Consider the following 22,404-nt stretch of genomic DNA (forward strand, 5'->3'; position numbering starts at 1 on the left):
GACTGACTTTTTTTTATCGTTAGTATGGTCCATTTTATTTTGCCTAAATATCTGACATTTATATAACGACATTAAATTTTGGCAATTGATCAAGTAAAAGAACATATCCCGTCCACTAGATTTTATCAGCACCCAGTTCCCGCTACTCAATAACAACAGTTTGTTACATTCCATATCCCTCGTAAATTTCCTCGTCAATGGATACAGCATTGATTCACCCATCTTTATTTGCATTCGCCTTACTCTTTATTTGCTTGGCAGAAGAATTGCTTGTTATGGCAAGACTACTCGACACTCATTTTCTTACAACTACGGTTGTATTGCTACAATAGAGACAACTATAATAATGGAAATGTGTTGGGGACTTTGGTCCCAAACTTCAACATGGCTCTCTCGGATCTAAGGCTCATAAGGCATTGAAGGTCCAACTGCAGATTACTAGCATTCCTCATATTCAAGATATCATAGCACTAACCCAGAAGGCATATGAAATTCAAAATCATGGCATCTAATGAACAGAGATTCACTTCATTATCATTTCAGAATAAATATAAAACTTATGTTATTGTACTGAGGAAAAAAAAACTACCAAAAAAAAACTATTCTAGGCTATGCACTATCTTAGGTCAAGAATTTGGTTGATCCTTAAAATGAGGACATTGTACAAATTTAGCAACTAATCAGCCCTACCATTTCCCCAATTAGTCTTAATTGACAACTGACGCCAACACTTCCTCTCAACTCGGTACATAGATATCACTAAGGCCTAAGTTGTCATGTGAATTGGAGAAGATCTTGCTAGAGACAACCTCTGTGAGTATATCTGCCAGTTGGTCTTCAGATTTAATAAATGGGAATTGAACTATCTTGTCGTCAAGGTTTTGTTTGATGAAATGTCGGTCTACCTCAATGTATTTAGCGTGATCATGTTGGACTAGATTATGAGAAATATTGATGGCTGTCTTACTGTCACAAAATAAGCTCATGCAGGAATTGGGACCAAAACCAATCTCAGTCAGTATTCTCTTAAGCAAAAGAAGTTAACAAAGTCCTTTGGCCATTCCTCTTAACTCGGTTTCAACACCGGATAATGCTACTACCTTCTGCTTCTTACTCCTCTACGTGACAAGATTGCCCCCTCCGAAGGTGGAGTAGCCTAATGTAGACTTCTTGTCGGAAAGGGCCCATACATCCGCGGACTCATCGAATGGGCATTTGACTGGCCCACTTCTCCCCAAAACCACAACTTTAAAAACTCGATCTCCTCATCAGGGTGGGTCGACTTCCAGAGATGTCGATCCCGTGGGGAAAGAGCGGGACTTGGAAATGGATCCTGCGGAAGACCTGCGACTCTAAACCCTTCTTCCTGACCTTCGCCACCGTCCCCAGCGTCATCCCCGGCGTTGTCGGCTACTGTATCATGTAGCTCACCAGCTCGAGGCTCGCCTCTGCTAGAATGCCCGCCCTGACTCCCTCGTCCATCTCTCCCTCCTCTTTTTTCGTCTCTCGCAGTCATCGCTTATGCTAGGCTCTGCTTGCATTACCTCCCCTTCTCTTTGAACCTCATGCCGCGTCGTTTGGTTTTCTTCTTAAAAATGTAGTCTCTCCTAAGTGGAAGTTTCCCTCCATATTCTCTTTTACTTACAATTTGACCCCTCATTTATTGAAAATTTATAAAAAATTAACCCATGCATGTTGAAATTGCAAGTTAGAATTCCAGACTCACGTGTTAGAGTGTGTCGGGAGAATTGACCACGTGTCGAATTTTCCAAAACATATATTAACCGTATGTTGAAGCATGTTCAAGCATGTCCGAGCATGTCGAACCTGTGTCGGAGTGTCCAACACCAACACGGAGGCTTGGAGAGTGTCCGTGCTTTTTAGGTGGTCACAATGATTCACGAGAAATTAGGCCATCTTGTTAATTTTGATTTCATTTGATGCGTTCTTATGCTGTCTAATGTTTCGATTTCCGATCATTCGCCATAAATTATTAGCGTAACAAGCGTGGGAGATATTTAGGCAATAATAACATGGACTTTATTAAAGAGTTAGCCTATGGAAATTTGAAAAAAAAAAAAATTGCTTTCTAAACCCCCATCGTTTGTCCCAAAGCTCCTAGTTCCTGTGGACATATAAACCACGTTCGAGAATACGTCACCGCTCTTTGGTACCGTGTAACCCTGGCCACACGAAAAGCACGTGGGGTCCGTGAAACCAATAATGGCAAAGTCGGTTGCAAGTGAAATGCCCACTTGATGACACCGTTGATCAATTTGGGCAAGTGGTGCCCTGCAAGATCTTATCCCATCCCGTGACTTCTGTCAATTCGTGGGCCACTTTGTTCTTCACATTTCAATTATGCAGCAAATGGGGCCACCACCCACTCCACTGCCAATTATTTGAAGTTGATGCGAGAGCATCAGGTCCTAATGCTTAGATTACAAACTCAACTCATGTTTTGTCAATTAAACCGACCCATGCGCAAAAAGATGTTTCGGCTTTTAAGACTAGTGCACGAATTAAGAGTCTCATCAAGTTTTGATGCATCTAATAATTAGTCACATGCATTTAGGTTTCTTGATTCACATCTTTTTACGAGTCTTTATTAAGGTGTTGCTTTTAAGAGTCATAATTAGATTAATTTCCCCCAAGAGTCTATTAAGATTCCAATAATTCAAAGAGTCATTTCTTTTATTTAGCAACTCTATAAATAGAGGTGTGATATTATTGAAAGCAAATAATGATTTGAATATATAAATATATGAGAGTTTCCTCAATGTGAGCGTATATTTTAGGAGGATAAATAATTCCTATCCCAATTTTTTTATTCTTGGAGAATGGATTACTTCTTAGGGGTGAGCCAACAAGCCATTTATTTTTAGTTGGTGGTTCATCCTTTAGGCCCTAATAGTGAATTTCTCCGCCCCGAAGTCCTTTATCTATTTGTCCTTTAAACATCCGTAGTGAATTTCGTCAATCTCAATTTTCTTCCTTGGCTGGTGGTGTGTCCTTTAGCACTTGGTGATGATTGTATTCTATTTTGTATTTATGTTTATCCATCAATATCTATCACTACACACTTTGATATATCTGTACTTCCTTCTACGTCATTCAAAACACACTTGGCCACCCCTGTAACCGCATCAGATTGGTATCAATCTCAAGGTTCAACTTGTTTTGAGGGATTCTTTCTATTACCTATATTCCATTTCATTTCATTCTTATAAAAAAAAAATGATCCAGTTTCAAAAGGCATGATCTTGGAACAAGCACACAATGAAAGGCGTAACTATGTCATAACGGAGCTTCAACAACAAATGGAGTGAGCATCACTTGCCCAAATTAAAGTACCTCAACGCAGTCATCAAGGAGGCATTTCGCTTGCACCTGGCAGGGCCCTTATTGGTGCCGCGGACCCCAAATGCTTCCGAATCAAATCTTGGGAAAAACTCAAGAAACTTATGAAGAAGAGGTTCTTGCCCAATAATTATAATCAATACCTTTTTTTTTTCCTCAAAATGAATTCCCTCAAGCAACGAGGAATGAGCATTGAAGAATACATTAGAGAGTTTGAACAACTATGATATCCCAAGATTGTTGGAGCAAAATACGCTTGTTCACATGGTGGTTTAAATTGGGAGATTGCTGATTTATTTGAATTTCAATGATATTGTTCTTTTGAAGATGTTTGCAAACTGACCATCGAGGTGGAAAGACAATTGAAGCATGGCAAGGGTTTGTCAACCAAATTATCAACAAGGGGGACATCCTTTTTTAAGGGTGCTTCTTCTAGCAAGACCGAGAATACATCAATAAAAGATAAAGGCAAAAAGAATGCCATGGGGTCTGTCAAAGAACTTCACAAGAAGACCGATGGTGGTAATGCGCAACAGTGCTTTAAGTGCCAAGGTTATAAACACTTTCAATCCAAACATCATAATCGAAGAGTTATGACTCTTCAAGAGATTGAGAAAATTGATATGGGACCTCAAGAAGCTACGCAAGATGCTGATCAAATCGACACCAAACCAAAGGAGGAAGATGAGAATTGCTTGTTATTAGGAGGTTTTTGCACTCTACAATTACTCCAAAAGTGGACAAGCAAAGGGAGAATATTTTCCAAACCCGTTGCACCACTAACGGGAAGGTGCGTAATTTGATTATCGAGGGTAGAAGTTGCACCAATGTGGTATTGACAACTCTATTCGACAAGTTGATTCTTCCCATTTCCAAACACTTCCAACCATAGAAGTTGCCCTAGCTAAACAAAGGGAACGATCTCCAAGTAACTAAACGAGTCTTGATTTTGTTTTCAATTGGGAAAAACTACCAAGATCATGTCCTATATGATATAAGTTCCACCGATGCATGTCACTTGTTATTGAGAGTGCCTTGGCAATTTGATAGGAAGGTCACGCATGATTCAAGGGAAAACACTTACTCTTTCCTAAAAGAGCAAAAACTCATCACCCTAGCACCTTTAAGGCCATCCATGATCCAAAAAATTCAACGCGGGGAGGAAAGCACTAGGAAAGAAAATCTGTTTTTGAATGAAATACGTGTTGAGAGAGCCATTAGCAAACATAAAAATATACTGTGGTTGAGAGAAAGAGTGAGATATGGGGCTCTTGCCCTTTGTGCGTGTGTGGTGTAACAGTGGCGTGTGTAGCGTCTGGCGTAAGAGTGTCTTGGATGTGAGTGGTGAGTGGTGCGAATTGAGTGTTCTTGAAATAATAATAAGAAAGTCCTATCATTCAGATATTCACTTGATTCTCCCCAGAGAATGGTTTCACTTGATCATTTGCCATGTCGTAATAAATGTCATTAATATTTAGGCAAAAAAATTAAAATGGACTATATTAACGAGAAAAAGTGTGTCAATCCATAGAAACTGCAAAATCTACTTATATGATTTGCTTAAAAAGCATTTCAGAATACTCATTAATAAAACAGATTGAAATTATGAAACGCCCGACACGAGCAAACCACCTCCTCCAGAACTTCGTAGCCGAAACCCCAGGTCTAATTGAGTAGATGCTCAAACCATGATTGATACTGGCAGGATACGTTTATTTCTTAGAATTGAAATGAAGAGCTTTGGGACTCTAATGAAATATCTATCTCGACATGTAGAGCTCCGGAGTGGACAATCTTGGTCTTGGAATGGCGACAAGGGGCTTCATTTTCTTGACCACAAGGCCGAACTTGTCCAGTAAATCCAGCTCAGACCCTGGTGGTATTTCCTACTTGAATGAGTGCAAAAGAGAGGCCAAAACATATGGTAGCATCCTCTCTGCCAGCGCAAGCCCTGCACACATCCTCCAACCAGAACCGAATGGCATGTATGCGAAGTTGTTACCTGAGAAATCATACTTGCTAGGACCTTCCAAGAACCTCTCGGGTCTAAACTCCAACGGTTTGTCCCAAATCTTGGGATCCCTGTGGATAGAACCCATGTTTAAGAATACGTTGCTGCCCTTCGGTATCACGTAACCCCCAACGACACAGGAAGCATTTGGGGTCCGCGGCACCAATAAGGGCAACGCCGGGTGCAAGCGAAGTGCCTCCTTGATGACCGCGTCGAGGTACTTTAATTTGGGCAAGTGATGCTCTTCAACCATCTCATCCTCCCCCACGACTTCAGTCAATTCATGGATTACTTTGTTCATCACATTTCGGTTCTGCAGCAACTCTGCCATCACCCATTCAACCATTGTTGAAGTCGTATCAGTTCCGCCGATTAAAATGTCCTATCCCACACATTCCAAGTTTCATCAAAAAGAGTCAATTGCTGTAATGTCTGGTAAAGCTAAATACACAATGAAGCACTATAATAGAGAAGAATTGACGTTCTAGTCAAAATATGGAGCTTCTAGTTATGGAGAAGGCAAGGTTGCACGCAACCTAAGTTAGACAATAGGATACGAAACAAAAGGTATGGAAAGAGATTTCAATCTTGACATGATGCGACCAACTTCATACAAAAATTGGCACACAATAATTGAATTACCTTTATATCATATCAATTGTGCTATATTTATTTCACTATTATATAAGACCCTTGTTGAAAATAATGGTATTCTAGAGCTAATATGGATTTCAAAACGAGTACATACTATAGTAATAATCACTTCACATTTACTCATAATTATGGCAGCTAAGATTTGAAATGAATGTACGACAAACAGAATTTTTTTTGGTCAAAATAAAATTACATTCATTTGTCATAATCACACATGAGAGAACATTAAAACTTTCCAAGTAAAGCAATTCTCAAAAGAGCTGCACAACAAAACAAAATAGTACAGCTTGTCGTTATAAGCATTATCTCATTCCAAAAGACCGGATTTATCATAGCATTGAAAAACAATCAACAGTCGATTACCGAACGTGTTAATGATGGGCACATGTTGAGATCTTACCATCCAAAAACTATGGTTTGCACTGCATGCCTAGGTTCAACGTCATCAACACTATTGCCATACAAGGACAACAACACATTTTAGATCAAATATCTTTAAGAAACTCTCAAATATAGATTTAGGTCAAGAGAGACAAACTCCCAAATTTAGATCTACACTAAAATCGAGAGATGAGAGCTTTCGTTGAATTTCAAAGAAGTCATAAAACCACGTTTCGAGCATGGTACAAGCTTGAACAGTGATGATGACCTCATAAAATTTTCAGCTGCAAACAGATTTATTCACCACAATGAGCAAAAGAAAACCCCAAAAGAGATCGGGAGAGATGAAACAAGAAATCAAGGCCTAGAAAAGAAAAGCAGAGCAAAACAAGCTCTTGGTTTCAGAAATTTAAGCTGAGAGCCTACAAATGAAGTTTCTTTGAACCCGGGGGGGGGAGGTTGCCTCCACAGATTATGTTTCCAAAAATAGAGTAGCAAAAGACGATTAACTGCACTTTCTAGTGCATCAGGTCAGTAAATAGCCGTGCATGTCCATATAAGAATTAGTCACCTAGATTAATAAACTTACCATAAGAATGGCTTTGAGTGCTACATTCTTGTCCACTGGTGACTGGTTATCTTCAAGATTTATCTCCATATCCACGAAAATCTGCAAAAAGTCCTTTTTCTGTTCATTGCATTTAGGTTCTCCTTCCTTCTGCTTGAACAGTTCACTTGTTGTTCCTTTGGTGGCGCAATCGATAATCGGCTGAATAAAACCATCCAGCCACTGATGCACCCTTTTATGTCCCTTTCCACTCCTTGCAGGTCAAGCCAAGCAAGTGCTGGGAAAAAGTCCGAAACATTCGGACTACCTAAGAGCACCATCAATTTGGCCACCACCTCTCGAAACTCAGAGGCCACGGCTTCACCCTTTTCTCCCTGAAGCGTTCCTCCCCACAGCATTCCCATCACCATGTTAACTAAGATCAGAAGGGCCAATTCACCGATATCTACTGGCACCCCAGGTTTTCTATACAGATCGCTCAGAGCTTTTCTGACCTCCTGCCTTCTCAAACCATAACAGGCATCGAGACTCATGTTGCTCATCAACTGCCGCACAAACAGTTTGCGGAGATTCCTCCAATAAAGGCCTTGGCTTGAGAAGGCAATGTCCCTTACGCCATATGACGCTATAGCAGCAGCAATGTTTGGGTCTCGATTGGCAAAAGTCATGTCTTGGTCCCGCACGATTTCTTTGGCCAGTGACGGGGAGTTAACCACAACATATAATTTGCTTCCAAGCCGGAGTTTGTAGATGGGGCCGTAGGTCTCAGCCAATTCAGCGAATTTCCGGTGGAGATTGGTCCCTAGAAACGGGAGGTACCCAAAGAATGGCACACCTCGGGGCCCTGGAGGCAATGGAGCCGTGGTGTGGTTTCGCCTCCTGCACAAAGAGAAGAAACTAAGAGCTGCTATAGCAATGACAAGCACTGTTGCAGTAGCTCTAGGAATTGCATCATTCTCTTCTTTAGCATTTCCCAACCACGGCCAGGCACTTCCGGGATCTGCGTTCGACATTTCAGCTTGTGATGATGGGAAGAGGACTGTTTGAGCTAGAATTAGGAAGTTCCTAGACACTACAGAAGGTCTTTGTAGATACGGTTTGGTTTCCGACAGATGATTTAGGATATTTTGGTTCAAAAACTGAGTGGTCTCAGTGAGCATCACACAGGAAATTCCTAGCCGCACAAACTATAGAAGGTCTTCGAAGATACGGTTGGATCTCTGATAGATTTTAGGCTATTTTGGTTCGAAAAGTGGCCCCAGTTATCTACACACACTGACACGCGACCAATTATTGTAAATGAGGAAAATTGCCAGAATAATTAAACAATAATGCTAACTAGAAGGATTTAGTGTTTCTTAGTTGCATGTTCGACTTTCCTATCAATGCCAATTTAATCATGCGTCATTCCATTCCTCTATATTGATTTTCTTACAACGACACGCTTGAACATAACTAATAATTTCTGTAACGTAAATCTTACTATGGAAGACTAGGAATTTGCATGAGGTTAGTGATTAGTAAGTTTTCGCAATTAACACGTAACTACTGGCCCTGTTTAATAGTATTGTGAAATCAATAGTGGCAGAGCCGGGTGCAAGCAATGGCTACTCGACCACCATTTTTGAATTAATAATGGTTATGTCAACCACAATGTCATATTCCTTACGTTCAAAGTAATCAGAAAGATTAAATCGTTATAATGTTTCGTTGTCTCAACTAGAAAGTGAATAATCTTTCACCAAAAAGGTTGATTTTTGGTTTTCATTTTTTGTGATAAAAAGGCTTATATATTCATCTTGGAGTGGAAGTTGTTTGGCTTAAAATTTAAAAGAAAGTGACGAACAAAATCTGGAATTTAAGGTGCAGGAATAGTAGGTTTCCATGGAACAAGATGAAAGGAACAAAACAAACTTTCACTTAAGTGTCTTAGAAAAAAAGAAAAAAATAGAGTTTTTACAATACTTACTATGAGTACCTACTAGCAACAGTTACATTTAGACAGTTACAACTCTAATTATAGTCACTCTTTCACGTTCTCCAAGATTCTGAGCACATTTTTTTTTTTTTATGTTGATAATCATTATTAAGAAAAAGTTACAACTACTGAGGTCATCGGGATAGCCAACCATCACGTACTACATGAATAATCTTTTGAAATCAACACATCCTCCTCACCTTCTAATTCCGACACTTAGTAAAATTTGTAGTGATTTAGGACAAATGTGATAAAGCATTACTAAACTAATCATGAGAAAAAGGTAACCTTTTGAATAACAAGCAACGCAAGACTAAAAATAATTAAAAAGTTCAAAAATAACTATGTGTCAGCATCAACCCTATCATGTACGATGTCAACACTTATGTGAAAAAAATTTTAAACTTGTAATTCTTTTCTTTCCGTTTTTTATTGTTAAGGGCCGACAAGGGCCTCCCATCACCTATTGAGGGGCCACTAGGTTTAAGGATGAACAAAATCATTCTTGTGAAGGGCACCGTACTATCCGATCACTATACTTTACTATCCTATTGTCTATCCAGTGATTGCACGTCTAAACTTTAATCTAGCAAGTAAATAGTGCAGATGACAAAGTAAATGATCCAAATTCAAGAATGCTCTGAAGCAGGCTTAATTATCAAGTCAAATGTAACCTTCATGACAGGAAAATAGCAGTCATTCTCTTAGCTTGTGCATTTTCCAGAGAATGTGATTCACAGTGCTCTTAGTGGTTGAGGTAGAGGTGGCAAATAGGTGGGTTGAATTGCTAAACAGTTTAAAAGACCTATACCTAATCCAATCCAAACTCCCCCACTCTCTCTTCTTCTTTTTTAAATATAATAAGGAACAAGAAAAACTCTCTTCTCTCTCTTTATTTGTCTGACGATGTTGACAATAGCTTGATCTCTCTCCCCTTCCCTCGCCCTCCCCAAGATCTCCTCTCGCCTCCTCGCGCTCCGCACCCACTCCAGCCACTCCTCCCCAACGTTGGCGATGGCAACTCCTCCGACCCCCTCCTCCACAAGCTTAGGGACGTCATCCACCACCTCTTTGTCCATCGATCCAAGCCTGACCGGCTCCTCTTCCACCCCGGCTTCTCCTATTGTGTCCCTCCCTACTCCAAGTCTTGCGGCATCGCCCAGCTTATTAGCAAGCTCGCCTCCTCCTCCCTAGCCTCCCCCTTTGCCAATCCTTTGCTCTGCCATTGCCTCTCCCCATGGCAAGCTCTACTTTTGGTGTGCCGTCCTCGCCTTCGGTTCTACAACAACGATTCTTGCTATGTTGCCTCACTCAAGGCCAAGGCCGTCTTGGTCGATGGCATAAGCTGCATCACGGAGGACAACGAGGAGATAGACCTGATGAAATGTTGGGAGTGTGTCGCCAATTCGTGGGAGACTTGAATGCAAGTTTCCTCCATTTTTGGAGCTCAAAGGTAGCTTGATAAGCTTAAAGAAGTGAATTCCAAACTTGTTGGAGCTTCATCTCAATTCCAAGATGATGGGAACCAGTTTTCCAACATTCTCGGAATCTTGTTTCATTTCCAATATCCCAGGACTATGTCTTAATTGTAACACATGTTGTCCTAATTCCTACATCCTTGGATCATGTCCTAATTATAACATCTATTGTCCCGATCTAACATTTTTGTACCTATCATGTTGGAGATTTGTCTTAAGCCGAGGATGTGAAAAAAGGTCTTAGATTGGACAAGCTATATAAGGCAGCACTAGGATCAATCTTGGCCGTCCATCATGAGTGAAAATCACACCCCCCCCCCTTAATTTCACGCCCACAAGCCTTGACCACATGCCCTTCACATCTCTCTTCTATGGACATACGCGTATAGGATTATGCACTTTCTGGGGCCGGCCATTCATATACATTGCACATGCTTCCCTTATCCCCCTTTATTCCTCGCCATCCATTCCTAATCTCACTGATCTCCGCCCTTCATCTCTAATTCACTTGTTTCAAGATCCCAAAGAAGAAAGGCAAAATAAAGTACCTCAAGAAAAATAAATATCGTGACTAGAAGAAATCCGGTAGAAACTTCATTTGCAATCAAAAGGTATATTAAAAAAGTCGCCCACATGCCAGAAAGAAAGGGATGCAGAAAAATTGAAAAGCAATCAGGCATTTCCCTAGAAGATTATGGTCTTAAATCTTCTCGGAAGATGAACCCACTGCAAACACAAGTTGCCACCACCCAAGCATTATGAGAGACGAGTGACCGTGACTGGTTTGACGATGCCAGTTGACACGCCTCAAGACATGGCGTGCAACATGTCATTTCCTATATATCTATATTTATTATTTTATTTTTAAGAACATGCAAAAACATTAATCTTTGTATTTATATATATATGCACATGCAACTTTACAACACAAATAACCATCGTTATATCGATAAAAACTCATCAATATATAAACTCAGGGAGCATTTATTTTACCACCATCATCAAAGCCGAGCGGACCATCGACCCTCTTAGAGGCCCCACCAATTCACCATTAATATGAGCAAACTACAACGAGCGGAATTGGGTAAACTAAGGTACCCCAGTATCAACACAAGCTATAGAGCTGCACCTAATATACTCTGCCGCAAAACCAGGTACAAGGACATATGATAATCACACACCATAGATAGTGGTATCACAAAGCTTAACGTGGGAAGTGGATCTATCACGGCAGATTTGTAAAATAAATAGGGGAGCGAGAGTCAGTACATATAATCTCTAGAGTCAGTATATATAATGTATAAGTTTAAAGCAAAAGATAATCTTACCACTCGACCCAATATCAAACTTAACAACATAAAATTCAAGAAAAGAAAAAAATATTCGCATATACAAAATAAATATGAGTAGATGCATTAGCTTTCTACCATGATATGCAAATGCTAATAACCTGTGAATGGGACACAAAATTATTCATTCAAATGTAAGCAAATGACATGTTATTTCAAACCAAGAAAGTCAACCCCTAATAAAAAAATTATGTATGTTTGTACGTACGTACGTACGTATGTATGTATGTATGTATGTATGTATGTATGTATGTATGTATATCATAGCATTGCATATAGACGTCCCTTTTTATCTCTTCATATAGATTTAGGGTTTTAAACTTTAAATTTCCAAGCATAGATAGAAAGTTGACTTTTGGCTTTTTTGGTTAAACCGAAAAATTGGACCTTCCATCGAAAGCATCACAATTTCATTGAATTGTGATTATTTTTCCAATCTGGCTTCCTCTACACATTTGATCCAAGGTTAATAAGATTTAGAGACCTCAAGCCTGATTACAAAAATTTCAATCCACGGAGCCTCAAGAGCCGGTCAACCTTAATAGAGAATCCAAAAAACCATTGGTTGATTTTTACAATAAAATCAACTCAAACTTTTTTTCCACCAAAAAAGAAAGAAACTCAAGATTTTTGTGTCAAACCGGGTTCAATATTTATAATTTCATGACATGTCAAGCAATCAAGGCATTTATTGAAAACGGAGAACAAACACAAGGACCTAGGCTTGGTCTGACCCGACCAGATTAGGACCGGTCAGCCAATCAAGATCACAACCCAATAAGCTCAATTCCGCTTCAGGCCCAATTCGTTCGGCCCATTAACTCCCTAGGCCGGTGCCCATGAGGCCCATGGAAGCTCCATTGACCCTCCTTGGTCAACTCCCTTGCTCATCAAGTTAATTAATCCAAGCCACTCATTAGTTAGTAACCTTCACCATCAAAATCACCAACTCATTCATCCTTGTGCTTTTCAATTATTGGCTAGCCAATCGGGAACCAAGCATGGGTCCACCAATCTTAACCCTTGGATCATTATCGCTACTAATGCTTGACAATTAGAGCACCAAAACATCTCTCTCTTTCCCTCCAAGAAGGCTTGGGGCGGCCACTTCTCAGTAGAGAAGCTCCAATTACAGGCCCACTTCTCATTCCCTCTCCACAGTCTTGAAGCTCACGTCCATTTTCCTCTCTAGAGGAAAACTCTTTCAATTTCCCTTTAAAAAAAGAAAAGAAAAAAATCAGCAGGCCCCCCTCTAGACACTCACGCCCATTTTAGGAAAAGACCAGCCAGCTCTATTTACTCCCATACTATTCTCATTTGAATTAAATTCCCAATAGAATTTCCAGCGAGAACTTCCTTGATTTCCATCAGTCGTCTTTGATTAAAAGGTAGGTCTATGCGGCCCTATTTCCTTGCTCTAAGGAATGAGTAATGTTTGAAAGTCAAAGATATCTTGCTTCGATTCATTACTCATTTTGGATTATGAACAAGTATGTTTCAAAATCTTGTTTGCATGTTGGAGATTCCTAGTGCTCCTATGTTTGATATTTAGCATGATTTTGATGGAGTCGAATCGAATTTGGTGATACATCTTCAAGTCGGAGTGACGGTGGCGAGAAGAGGGGGCATTCCATCATCACTCACGAGAATATCAAAACTTATAAGTGAGAAACTTGAGAGTAAGAATTTTCTTCTTTCCTCTTTATTTTTGTTATTTTCATTATTTTTTCATATATTGATATTTTGACTCCTCAATTATTGAAAATTATTAAAATTGACCCGTGCGTGTTGGAATCGCGTGTCGGAATTTCGGACTCGTGTGTCGAAGCGTGTCGGGAAAAGTTGACCACGTGTCGGATTTCCCGACACTCGTTGATCGCAAGTCGGAATGTGTCGAAGCGTGTTGGAGCGTGTCGGACACGTGTCGGAGTATTGGACACGACATGAAGGCTTCCAGAGAGTGTCGATACTTCTTAAAAAAATAGGAGGCTCCAACGTAGTTGGGATATCGACCCCTGCGTGTTCTCTTCTACGGACCTAGTCCTTCCTAATTAGTTTGGATGCCTTTGTTGCCTTGATTGCTGTTCCTGGTGTGTTGCTTCGCTGGTGCTTCTTCCGAGCTTCGACCTACGTTGGATGATTGGGTTTGCTACCTTCCTAGTGTTCTGCTGCTGGAAGCTTCTGTCTGCGAGGTTGGTGAATTCGGAGGGCTGGTCTATGCCACTCTTTGGATTTGTCCGCTCGGTGGCTAGCTGGCTTTCGTTTGTTGTGCAGAGCTACGGCGGATCTCCTTACTTTGAAGGCTGCCGTTCCTTGCTTCTTCCGTCCTGCCTTAGTGGCGTTTCTTTTGCTGTACTTTGTGCCTATGGGTTAGGTTGTTCATTGTTTTGTCTACTGCATTGTTTGTGGATGGCTTTCTTTTACTTCGGCTCTCTTCCACTCGTTCTGACTTGTTGTCACTATGAGTGAAAGTTTTTGGCGCCGGATCTTTTGTATAGTTGGTTAAAACTCAATATATTCTTACATTTACCAAAAAAATAAAAAAAATCAGCTAGCAAAAAGGAAATGCAAAACATACCTTCCTGGAATTATGCACCTTTTTATTTTCTTAAATTAATTTCTCTTTCCACAGTTTTTTTCTAAGCCAAAATAATTCCAACATTCCTTAACCGTTATATCAAGGAACAAAATAAAATATAAGGTCGAAAGAATACGTGGAGCTCTAAAATTAGGGACCATTTTAAGAATATTGCTATAGTCATCTTGGCTCATCTCTTTTTATTTATTTTTCAAAATTTGTCCGCTCGGTGAAGTCAATGATTCCCGTAAGTGTCCTTGTGAAATGCACCGTACTCTCCAGTTCTATCAGCAAACCAAGCACTGTACTTTACAGTCCTATCGTCCGCCCTTTGAGATGCACAAATAAACTTCCATGTAGCAGGTAAATAGTGCAGATGGGAAAGTACATGATCCAAATTCAAGAAATACCTTCAAGCAGGCTCAGTTATCAAAATCAACAATTCACCCTGCTCTTGGTGGTTGAGGACACTATCCTAAATCCGATCTTGAACCTCTTGAAAATAGACCTTACATCTAACTTGATGAAATCGATGACGATTAGCAACAATCAACGTAAATGCAGCAATGAATTTAATTTAGACAACAAATTAACGAATGGAAACATAATTGCAATAGATCAAATATGCAGCGAATTCGCACATGATCATATAAATTAGTCGATTTTTGACTTGGCTTATTGCTTGGAGTCAGAGTCATTTCAACGAGATGAGCTTTCCTCTTTGCTTCCCAATTTCAATCACCACAAATTACCTGATGATCCTTTCGTTGGCCAGGATGTCCTTCCCCTTATTTCTCACCCATATTTTTTTTTCTACATTTTCCAAACTTGGCCAACCCCCTCTTCTTCCTTGTTTGGCCGGCCAAAGCCCCTTTCGGTCACTTGCCTTTTATAGCTTTGTTTCCTAATTGGGAATGACACATGCTAATCATGTGGAGGCTAAGGCCTAAGGGAAGTGGCCGAGTTCATCAAAGGGGGCCGGGCTCGTGTGGGCTTGGCCTTAAAAGCTTAAATGAATTTAAGGCTCATTTCACATGTCGGGTTGTCTATCAAGCCAATTCAAATGAAATTAATAGCCGGGCATAACTTTCATTCGGTGCGAATGTAGATGTCTCTAATATCTTTATGTGGAAAAATGCAGTAAGAAATGCGAATGGAAGACCATACAAAATCAATGTTTCTGTTTAGGGGTCCAATTTTGTGGATGTTGCCATCAACAAATTTGATCCCTAATTTTCTTAAGAAATGAATGAGAGGATCAATCAGACATTATGATGAAGCTTTTCATAATTTGTCACCTTAGATCAAGAAGGAGTTTGACTAATTCAGTCGTGAGAATTTGTTTGGCCATAAGGACACACAATGGCATCTGATAGTTATCGATTGAAATGAGGAGAGCATCTTTAGCTCCAGGCATAGTAAGGTTGATGGAACGATTTTGATTTTTTTTTTTTAATGCCATTTGGTAATGAACAGTTGCTGTGGTGAAATTTGGAGTTTGAGTGGTGCTAGTAATCTACAACTGGACCATCACTATCATACAAGCCTTGGATTTGAAAGAACCACGTAATTTAGAAATATGTCACAAACATTGATAATCAAGAAAACGAGTGTCAAGAAGAGCCATTCTTGCCATGACAGTGAACCCTTTTCCAACATGCAGACTAAGGGCATGGCGAATTGCTCCAAAATAAGGATCGATGTCTCCATGTTGAATCCACTTACGAGGAAATTCATGAGGGATTTGGAGTATGTTGCAACCCTCCAGAGGTGAATTGAGATGTCCCAAATGAACTTGATGGATTACTAAGGAAGCGCGAATGGTTCCTCTCGCAAGGTGGTGCCTACGCCTAGCATGAGTCATCCCAAACCCCATTAATTGCAGCTTAGTTTTTGCATTCAATAAATTAAATTTTCTTTGGAGCCACCACTAACATATAATGCGTCAATTAGAAACCTAAGTAGGATGCATAAGTCCATCTTACTCCTGTGAACCAAATATTCTAGTCACGCGACTTAGTTATGCTAGATAAATATAACACCAATTATTCGGTAAGTCTCATCTTTTATAAAAATGATTTATATGCAATAATCATCAATTTTATTTACTCTAAAACTCTCAACCAGTAAAAATAAACATGCCTGCAATAAAAAATAGCAAACATATGAATTCAATATACAGCGAGGAAAATAGAGAGCCTGAGTTGAATCGGGCGAAAATTAAATAAAGCCTTGTTATTAAGCCTCGGGACAGGGTTACTGTGAGCTCTAAATCAAAATTAATTGTGCACTAGACTCAGCTAATAAACATGAATTGCATAATTTAAGTGATAAAATAAATGCTAACATATAGGAGATAGAATTAATTATGAGTTAATTAATCCTATAATGCAACAAATTCGTAGATGCAATTTAAATGCAATTCTAAGATAATTAGTAATTATAGTCCTAAGATGCCGAATTAAAGTCCTAAAAATCTCCCTAGAGGCCGAAAACATCCTAAGTAGCGTAATTAATAATTACATCAAATAACAAATAATCAAACGAAAACCTCATAATCTGAGGTGCAAAGTCACCTAATTTAATTCTAGAATGACATGCTTTAACTAAAACAATTAAAGATGCAGTCTTTATGTTTTCTCATCAAACTACGTGCACTAAGACTAATATGCATAAACCAGTAGTAAAGGATCGATCTTTATCGGAAAGATTCGATCCTTTGGACACGAATGCAAGCCACGATCGAAAGGTGAAACCTTTAACCTACTTTACATGAATGTCTGCAAAATAGATGGTTAACATTCTTGCAAACAACATAAATCCGAATCTAGATGCATATAAATTAAAGCAAGGCCAATCTAACATGCGAGATATCATCAAAAGCATGCAAACCCATCAAAGAGGGGACAACTAAGGATTGCTACGGGAGCCGGCCACGCAGTTCACATGTAACTCAATATTATCATGCAAGAAAAATCACGGATCCAATCCAATAAGCAAGGGGCATCGATTTAATGTGACCGGGAGTGATTTTACGCATATGAGGACAAGTTCAAGCAATAAAGATGCAAACTTCATCAGATCAAATTCATGCAATCTTCTAGTAACATGGAAACTAAATCCCTTGTGCATAAATCACAACCAATGCACATCTGAGCACGGATTTTCAAACAACGTCAGAAATCAAGCCAAAAATCATGTATACTACTCTAGCTAGAATTTGACCTCTATGTAAAAGGGGCAAAATCCCACCTTAGAAGAATACCTCAACAAGGAACCTCGAGATTGCGATGGATTGCCAACACCAGGATCCTTAGGTACATATTTTCTAAGCAAAAAATTTTGAAAGGTTATCTATGAATGAGATTTTATAGGACCACTATTAACTACTCTAAAAACTTAACCTCTTAAAACAATTGGCAATTGGCAGCAATCCCACTAAATATTACGTATGTATCTAATTGATGATGATGAAGATAAGAAATGTGAATTGAGGGATGTCTTCAGAAGAATTCGAGTGGGTTCCTTTTAATCTCCCAAGTTCACCGACTTTTCTGTTTCTTAATCGCTCACCCCGTCTACTGACTTCTCCAAGACCAATAAAGATTGCGCCAACATCGATCATCTCATCTTGAAATTCGGTCAATCCCAGTCAACCTCGGCCAACCTCGGTCAAACTTGGCCAACCTCGGTCAAACTCGGTGAACCTTGGTCAAGAATGGGCACCAATCTTGGAAACATTATCCCCCTAGCCAAGTCAAGACTAATTCTACCATGTCGTATGCCTTCTGCATATCTAGCTTTAAAACTGCTTGATGTTTTCTCCTTCACTTGGTGATGCACATCTGATGTAAAACTTCTTGCCCGATAATATTATCTTGGATCTGTCTATCTTGTACAAATGCACTTTGCTCTGGTTCTATTATCTCTGGTAGCCACTGTGGCCTCCTGAAATTCCTCGCCAGTCATTAGGGGTGCTCAAATTAATGTCTTGTATTAAGGACTATGGCCGAATTTAATGGATAAATTTTGGAAAAAGATGATCTATCTTTGGCCATATGTATTGTGGGTTAGAATTTATGGATTCGTGATATCAAGTGTTTAGTTATTTAAAAAAATTTACACCTTAGTACTTTGGTTCAATAAGGATTTAATTAGTATTAAAAAGGGGTTAAATTTTGATTTAATTAGGCTTGGGCCTTAGGCCCAAGAGTGTGGACCTTTGATGGGCCAAAAGGCCGGCCCATGAAGCCATGAAAGGCTGCCGTCGACCAAGGAGAGAGGGGAGAGGCCGGCCCAAACCTTCAAGCCCATTATGCATGGGTTTTGCCAAGTGGCAAAAAGGAAAGTCACACCATTGGCCACTTTGGGTGGCTCTTAATCATTGCAAATGATGGTATTGAGGGGGAAATAAAAGGAAGAGTGGCCAGTTTAGGGGGTTGTCGCCCAAGCCAAATGAGAGAGAGAGAGAGAGAGAGAGAGAGAGAGAGAGAGAGGGTTGCTGAGAGAGTGAGGAACCGAGAGAGAAAGGGAGAAGCTGCGCGAAGGAGGAGGTCCGCTCGTCCGTTGCCCGTCCGTCCGCTCGTATGTCGCCGTCCATGTGCTGTTGTTTGCTCGGTACAAAGGCAAGTTGGGATCTATATTTTGCTCTTGCATGTTGTATCTTGCTTGTGTGTTTGAATGGTGGTGAATCTCGGACGTTTAGGATGTGAGAAACCGAAGCTTGAGTGTGTGTTCTTGAAATGTATTCTGTTTTCGAGTGTATCGCCTGACCCAGAATGTTGTAGAGGCTTGCATGTGGGTTTTGATTCGGATTTTGGCTTCGACTTCTTCACAAAAGTTGTAGAAAACATCTCAACGTATAACATACTAAAATTTGAGACAAAATGGCTGAGGTTTAAGGGGTGAAACCCTTCCTCTACGAAAACGCTAGATCTGAAACTGTTTTGTCGATCTCTTGGTGGTTTTGCGTGTTGCATGTCACTTTTACTGAGAATTTCACTTCGAATTCTTCACAAAAGTTGTATAGAACGTCCTAAATACTAACATACCCAAATTTGAAACAAAACGAACAATTTTAGCCTAGTGAAACGATTTTTCCTTTGAAGACGGTAGATCTGGAAGTATTGTACTAGACTCCAGCGACTTCGTGAACTATAAGGTGACTATCCATTGAGAATTTTACCTACATCCATTAAAGAAAGTTGTAGTGGACCTCTTGAGGAAAAACATATCAAAATTTCAGAGGAAATGATGGAAGATAAGTTGGTGAAACCTTGATTTTTCGGAGACAGCTAAACTGGATTGTTCAGTTCTAGGAACAGGAGCTTCGACCGTCCATAGTTAATTATCTAGAGCTAATCTGGCCTAGATTTCTTCATGAAAAATCTACCTTAGGGTCTTAAATATCACCTGGTAAAATTTAATAATTGTTGGAGGTCATTTGATTATTTTAATCGAAATATTCAAGAATTGCGGAATCTCATTTTATCCGAATTTTGCATGCTGTATTGTGTGAGCTATATCTTCTTGTGTGAAACTCTTTTGGGCATGTGTTCTTCATGGAATTGCTACCTTTATGTATTGCCTATCACATGTTCTGATTTTATAATTTTTTAAGATCATATGAATATTTAATTTATATGTTTTCTGAAATTGTGCAAGCTGGAATTTGGTAAAGACATGATGTATGGATTATTCTAAGTTGTATGGACCCCATGGATTGTGTTGTCACAAGTGATTGGATCTTGCTGCATATATGATGATGATTGGAAATGCATATAAGAATCAAATGCTGAAAATGATCTTGTTGCCGTCATATTACATGCCATGTTGATAATTGAACTATAATTGGGAATGTGAACTATGAAAAATGAGAAGGCCATCGAAGGTGTGAGCCGACGATACCTCGGAAGTGTCGGGATGCCTGGCCAGGGAGTGTAAATGCCGGATGCCCGGTGGCCTTAAATGGCTGAATGCCGGAGGGTCCTCGAGAGTTTCGAGATGCCCGGAGCGTGGGGAGCCGGAAGCCCGGAGGTTTGAGCCGAGGGATACCTCGTGATGCCAATTGGGGTACGAGATGCCCGGCGGGTGTGTGCCGAATGCCCGGAGGTTTGTGCCGGAGGTTCCTCTCGATGCCAGGTGGGGTGCGAGCGATAAATGTGGGATGCAAATACTGGTCCCGGGAAAGAGAAATGTGGCGGCCCAAAATGAAAGAATAAAATTGGGAAGTTGAAATTGAATTATGCATGATATGGTAACATGTATGTATGAGTACATGATGATGATGAGTGCATGGATGCATGTGCACCTATGGCATGATGGCATATGTGACATGATGATGGTAAGTGCATGGATGTATGTGCACCTATGGCATGATGGTACATGTGACATGATGATGATGAGTGCATGGATGTATGTGCACCTATGGCATGATGGTCTATGTGACATGATGATAGTAAGTGCATGGATGTATGTGCACCTATGGCATGATGGTCTATGTGACATGATGATGGTAAGTGCATGGATGTATGTGCATCTTTGACATGATGGTATATGTGACATGATGATGGTAAGTGTATGACATGATGGTAATGATTATATGAGGATGTATATACATGCGGCATGATGACATATGCATGGTATCAAGGTAAATTATGCATGGATGCTTGAATGACATGTGTTATGCTATGATTGTTATGATTGTATTGTGTGATGCATGCGTGGTTTATTGGGTCCTTTACCTATTGAGTGGCTGTACTCACCCTTTCATGGACCAACATTTCAGATTAGAAAGATGCCGCTCCCTTGTGTCACTCGGGGCGTCTTTTACGGCCTTCCTTCAGATGTGGAGGTTGAGTGTGTGGAGATCGACTGTCCCACCATCCCTGGTCTGACGTTCATTCGAGTTCGCGCATTAGTGATGTATGACGTGGGTCTGGCTGAGGGCCCCGTCATTCAGGAGTTCATATCTGTTCACATTCATTGAGATGGAGTGATGCGGGGGATGTTGCCGCCGCCACCGCCTGACGCACTGGGGTGGGTGTGAAAGCCCGTGCGTGAGGAGTAGGAGCTGCAACTTTTTGGACAATAGCCGACACTAGTGGATGGAGGATTTTGCATGATCAACATAGAGGGTCAAGTTGTCTCTTTTTGGGGTTATGGCTGAGTGTAGCTAAAAGTCTTGGCCCTTCTTTTGTTATACCGACCCGAGAAAATCCATCATGAAAATATGTAAATAAAAGTGGCTCGACTTTATTTTTTCCTATGGTGCTTAGTGGTGTGCATTGTATCATGATAGTTGGAGGGAGAGATGATGATATTTCAATTATGCTTTCGCTAATAAGTTGCGCTGGGACCGTTTAAAAAAAAAAAAGCCTATGAAGGGCAATGCTTCTACTAAGAGATGTAACTAGCGTTCGTAAAGTATAGCAACAGTACTCGTGGCGACCTTAGGTGTTTCGGGGTGCCACAGCTACTTCTTCAATCTGTTTGCTAGTATTTTGAAAATAATTTTATAGCTGAAGTTACATAAACTGATTGGTCTGAACTGACTCATGGATTCTGGATTTTTCACTTTAGGGATCAATGCTATATGAGTTCGAATAAGCAGCGGGTCCATAATACCTGTGTTGAAGAAATTTTGCACTAGCTGGAGCAGGTCTGATTTTAATACTTCCCATGAATTCTTGTAAAACAGGCCATTGAACTCGTCCGGGCCTAGGGCTTTCAAAGCACCCAACTGAAACACTGCTGCTTGCACCTCCTCCATCATGGGGTTTGCCTCCAGCTTTGCATTAATTCTTTCATTAATAGGATAATGACATTGGTTCAGGACTAGCTGGTAATGTCTGTGCCCTTCTGTTTTGTATAGATTGCTGTAGAAAGCTTGAATGTGAGTTTTGAGTACTTCTGGATCATGACACCATCTGTTGTCTTCCAGTTGCAGCATTGTTATATTATTTCCGCATCTCCTCTGGACTGTAGTCACATGAAAGAAGCGAGTGTTTTTATCTCCCCATTGTGGCCATTTCACTCGAGATCTCAA

General features: G+C 40.2%; 2 protein-coding genes across 2 annotated transcripts; both read right to left on the bottom strand.

Annotated features, from left to right (window-relative positions):
- Window positions 1-4,833: 4,833 nt before the first annotated feature.
- LOC104440727 (flavonoid 3'-monooxygenase CYP75B137) lies at window positions 4,834-7,205 on the bottom strand. Its single transcript, XM_039311706.1, has 2 exons — window positions 6,996-7,205; window positions 4,834-5,753 (listed from the first exon to the last, which is right to left on the bottom strand). Exons 1-2 carry the CDS (start codon window positions 7,062-7,064, stop codon window positions 5,247-5,249), a joined length of 576 nt encoding a protein of 191 aa, XP_039167640.1. The 5' UTR covers window positions 7,065-7,205; the 3' UTR covers window positions 4,834-5,246.
- Window positions 7,138-8,177, bottom strand: LOC120292452 (flavonoid 3'-monooxygenase-like). Its single transcript, XM_039310636.1, has 3 exons — window positions 7,953-8,177; window positions 7,206-7,853; window positions 7,138-7,150 (listed from the first exon to the last, which is right to left on the bottom strand). Exons 1-3 carry the CDS (start codon window positions 8,132-8,134, stop codon window positions 7,138-7,140), a joined length of 843 nt encoding a protein of 280 aa, XP_039166570.1. The 5' UTR covers window positions 8,135-8,177.
- Window positions 8,178-22,404: the final 14,227 nt, after the last annotated feature.

The sequence above is a fragment of the Eucalyptus grandis genome, chromosome 4, assembly GCF_016545825.1.
Source record: "Eucalyptus grandis isolate ANBG69807.140 chromosome 4, ASM1654582v1, whole genome shotgun sequence".
In the NCBI taxonomy this organism is placed as follows: Eukaryota; Viridiplantae; Streptophyta; class Magnoliopsida; order Myrtales; family Myrtaceae; genus Eucalyptus; species Eucalyptus grandis.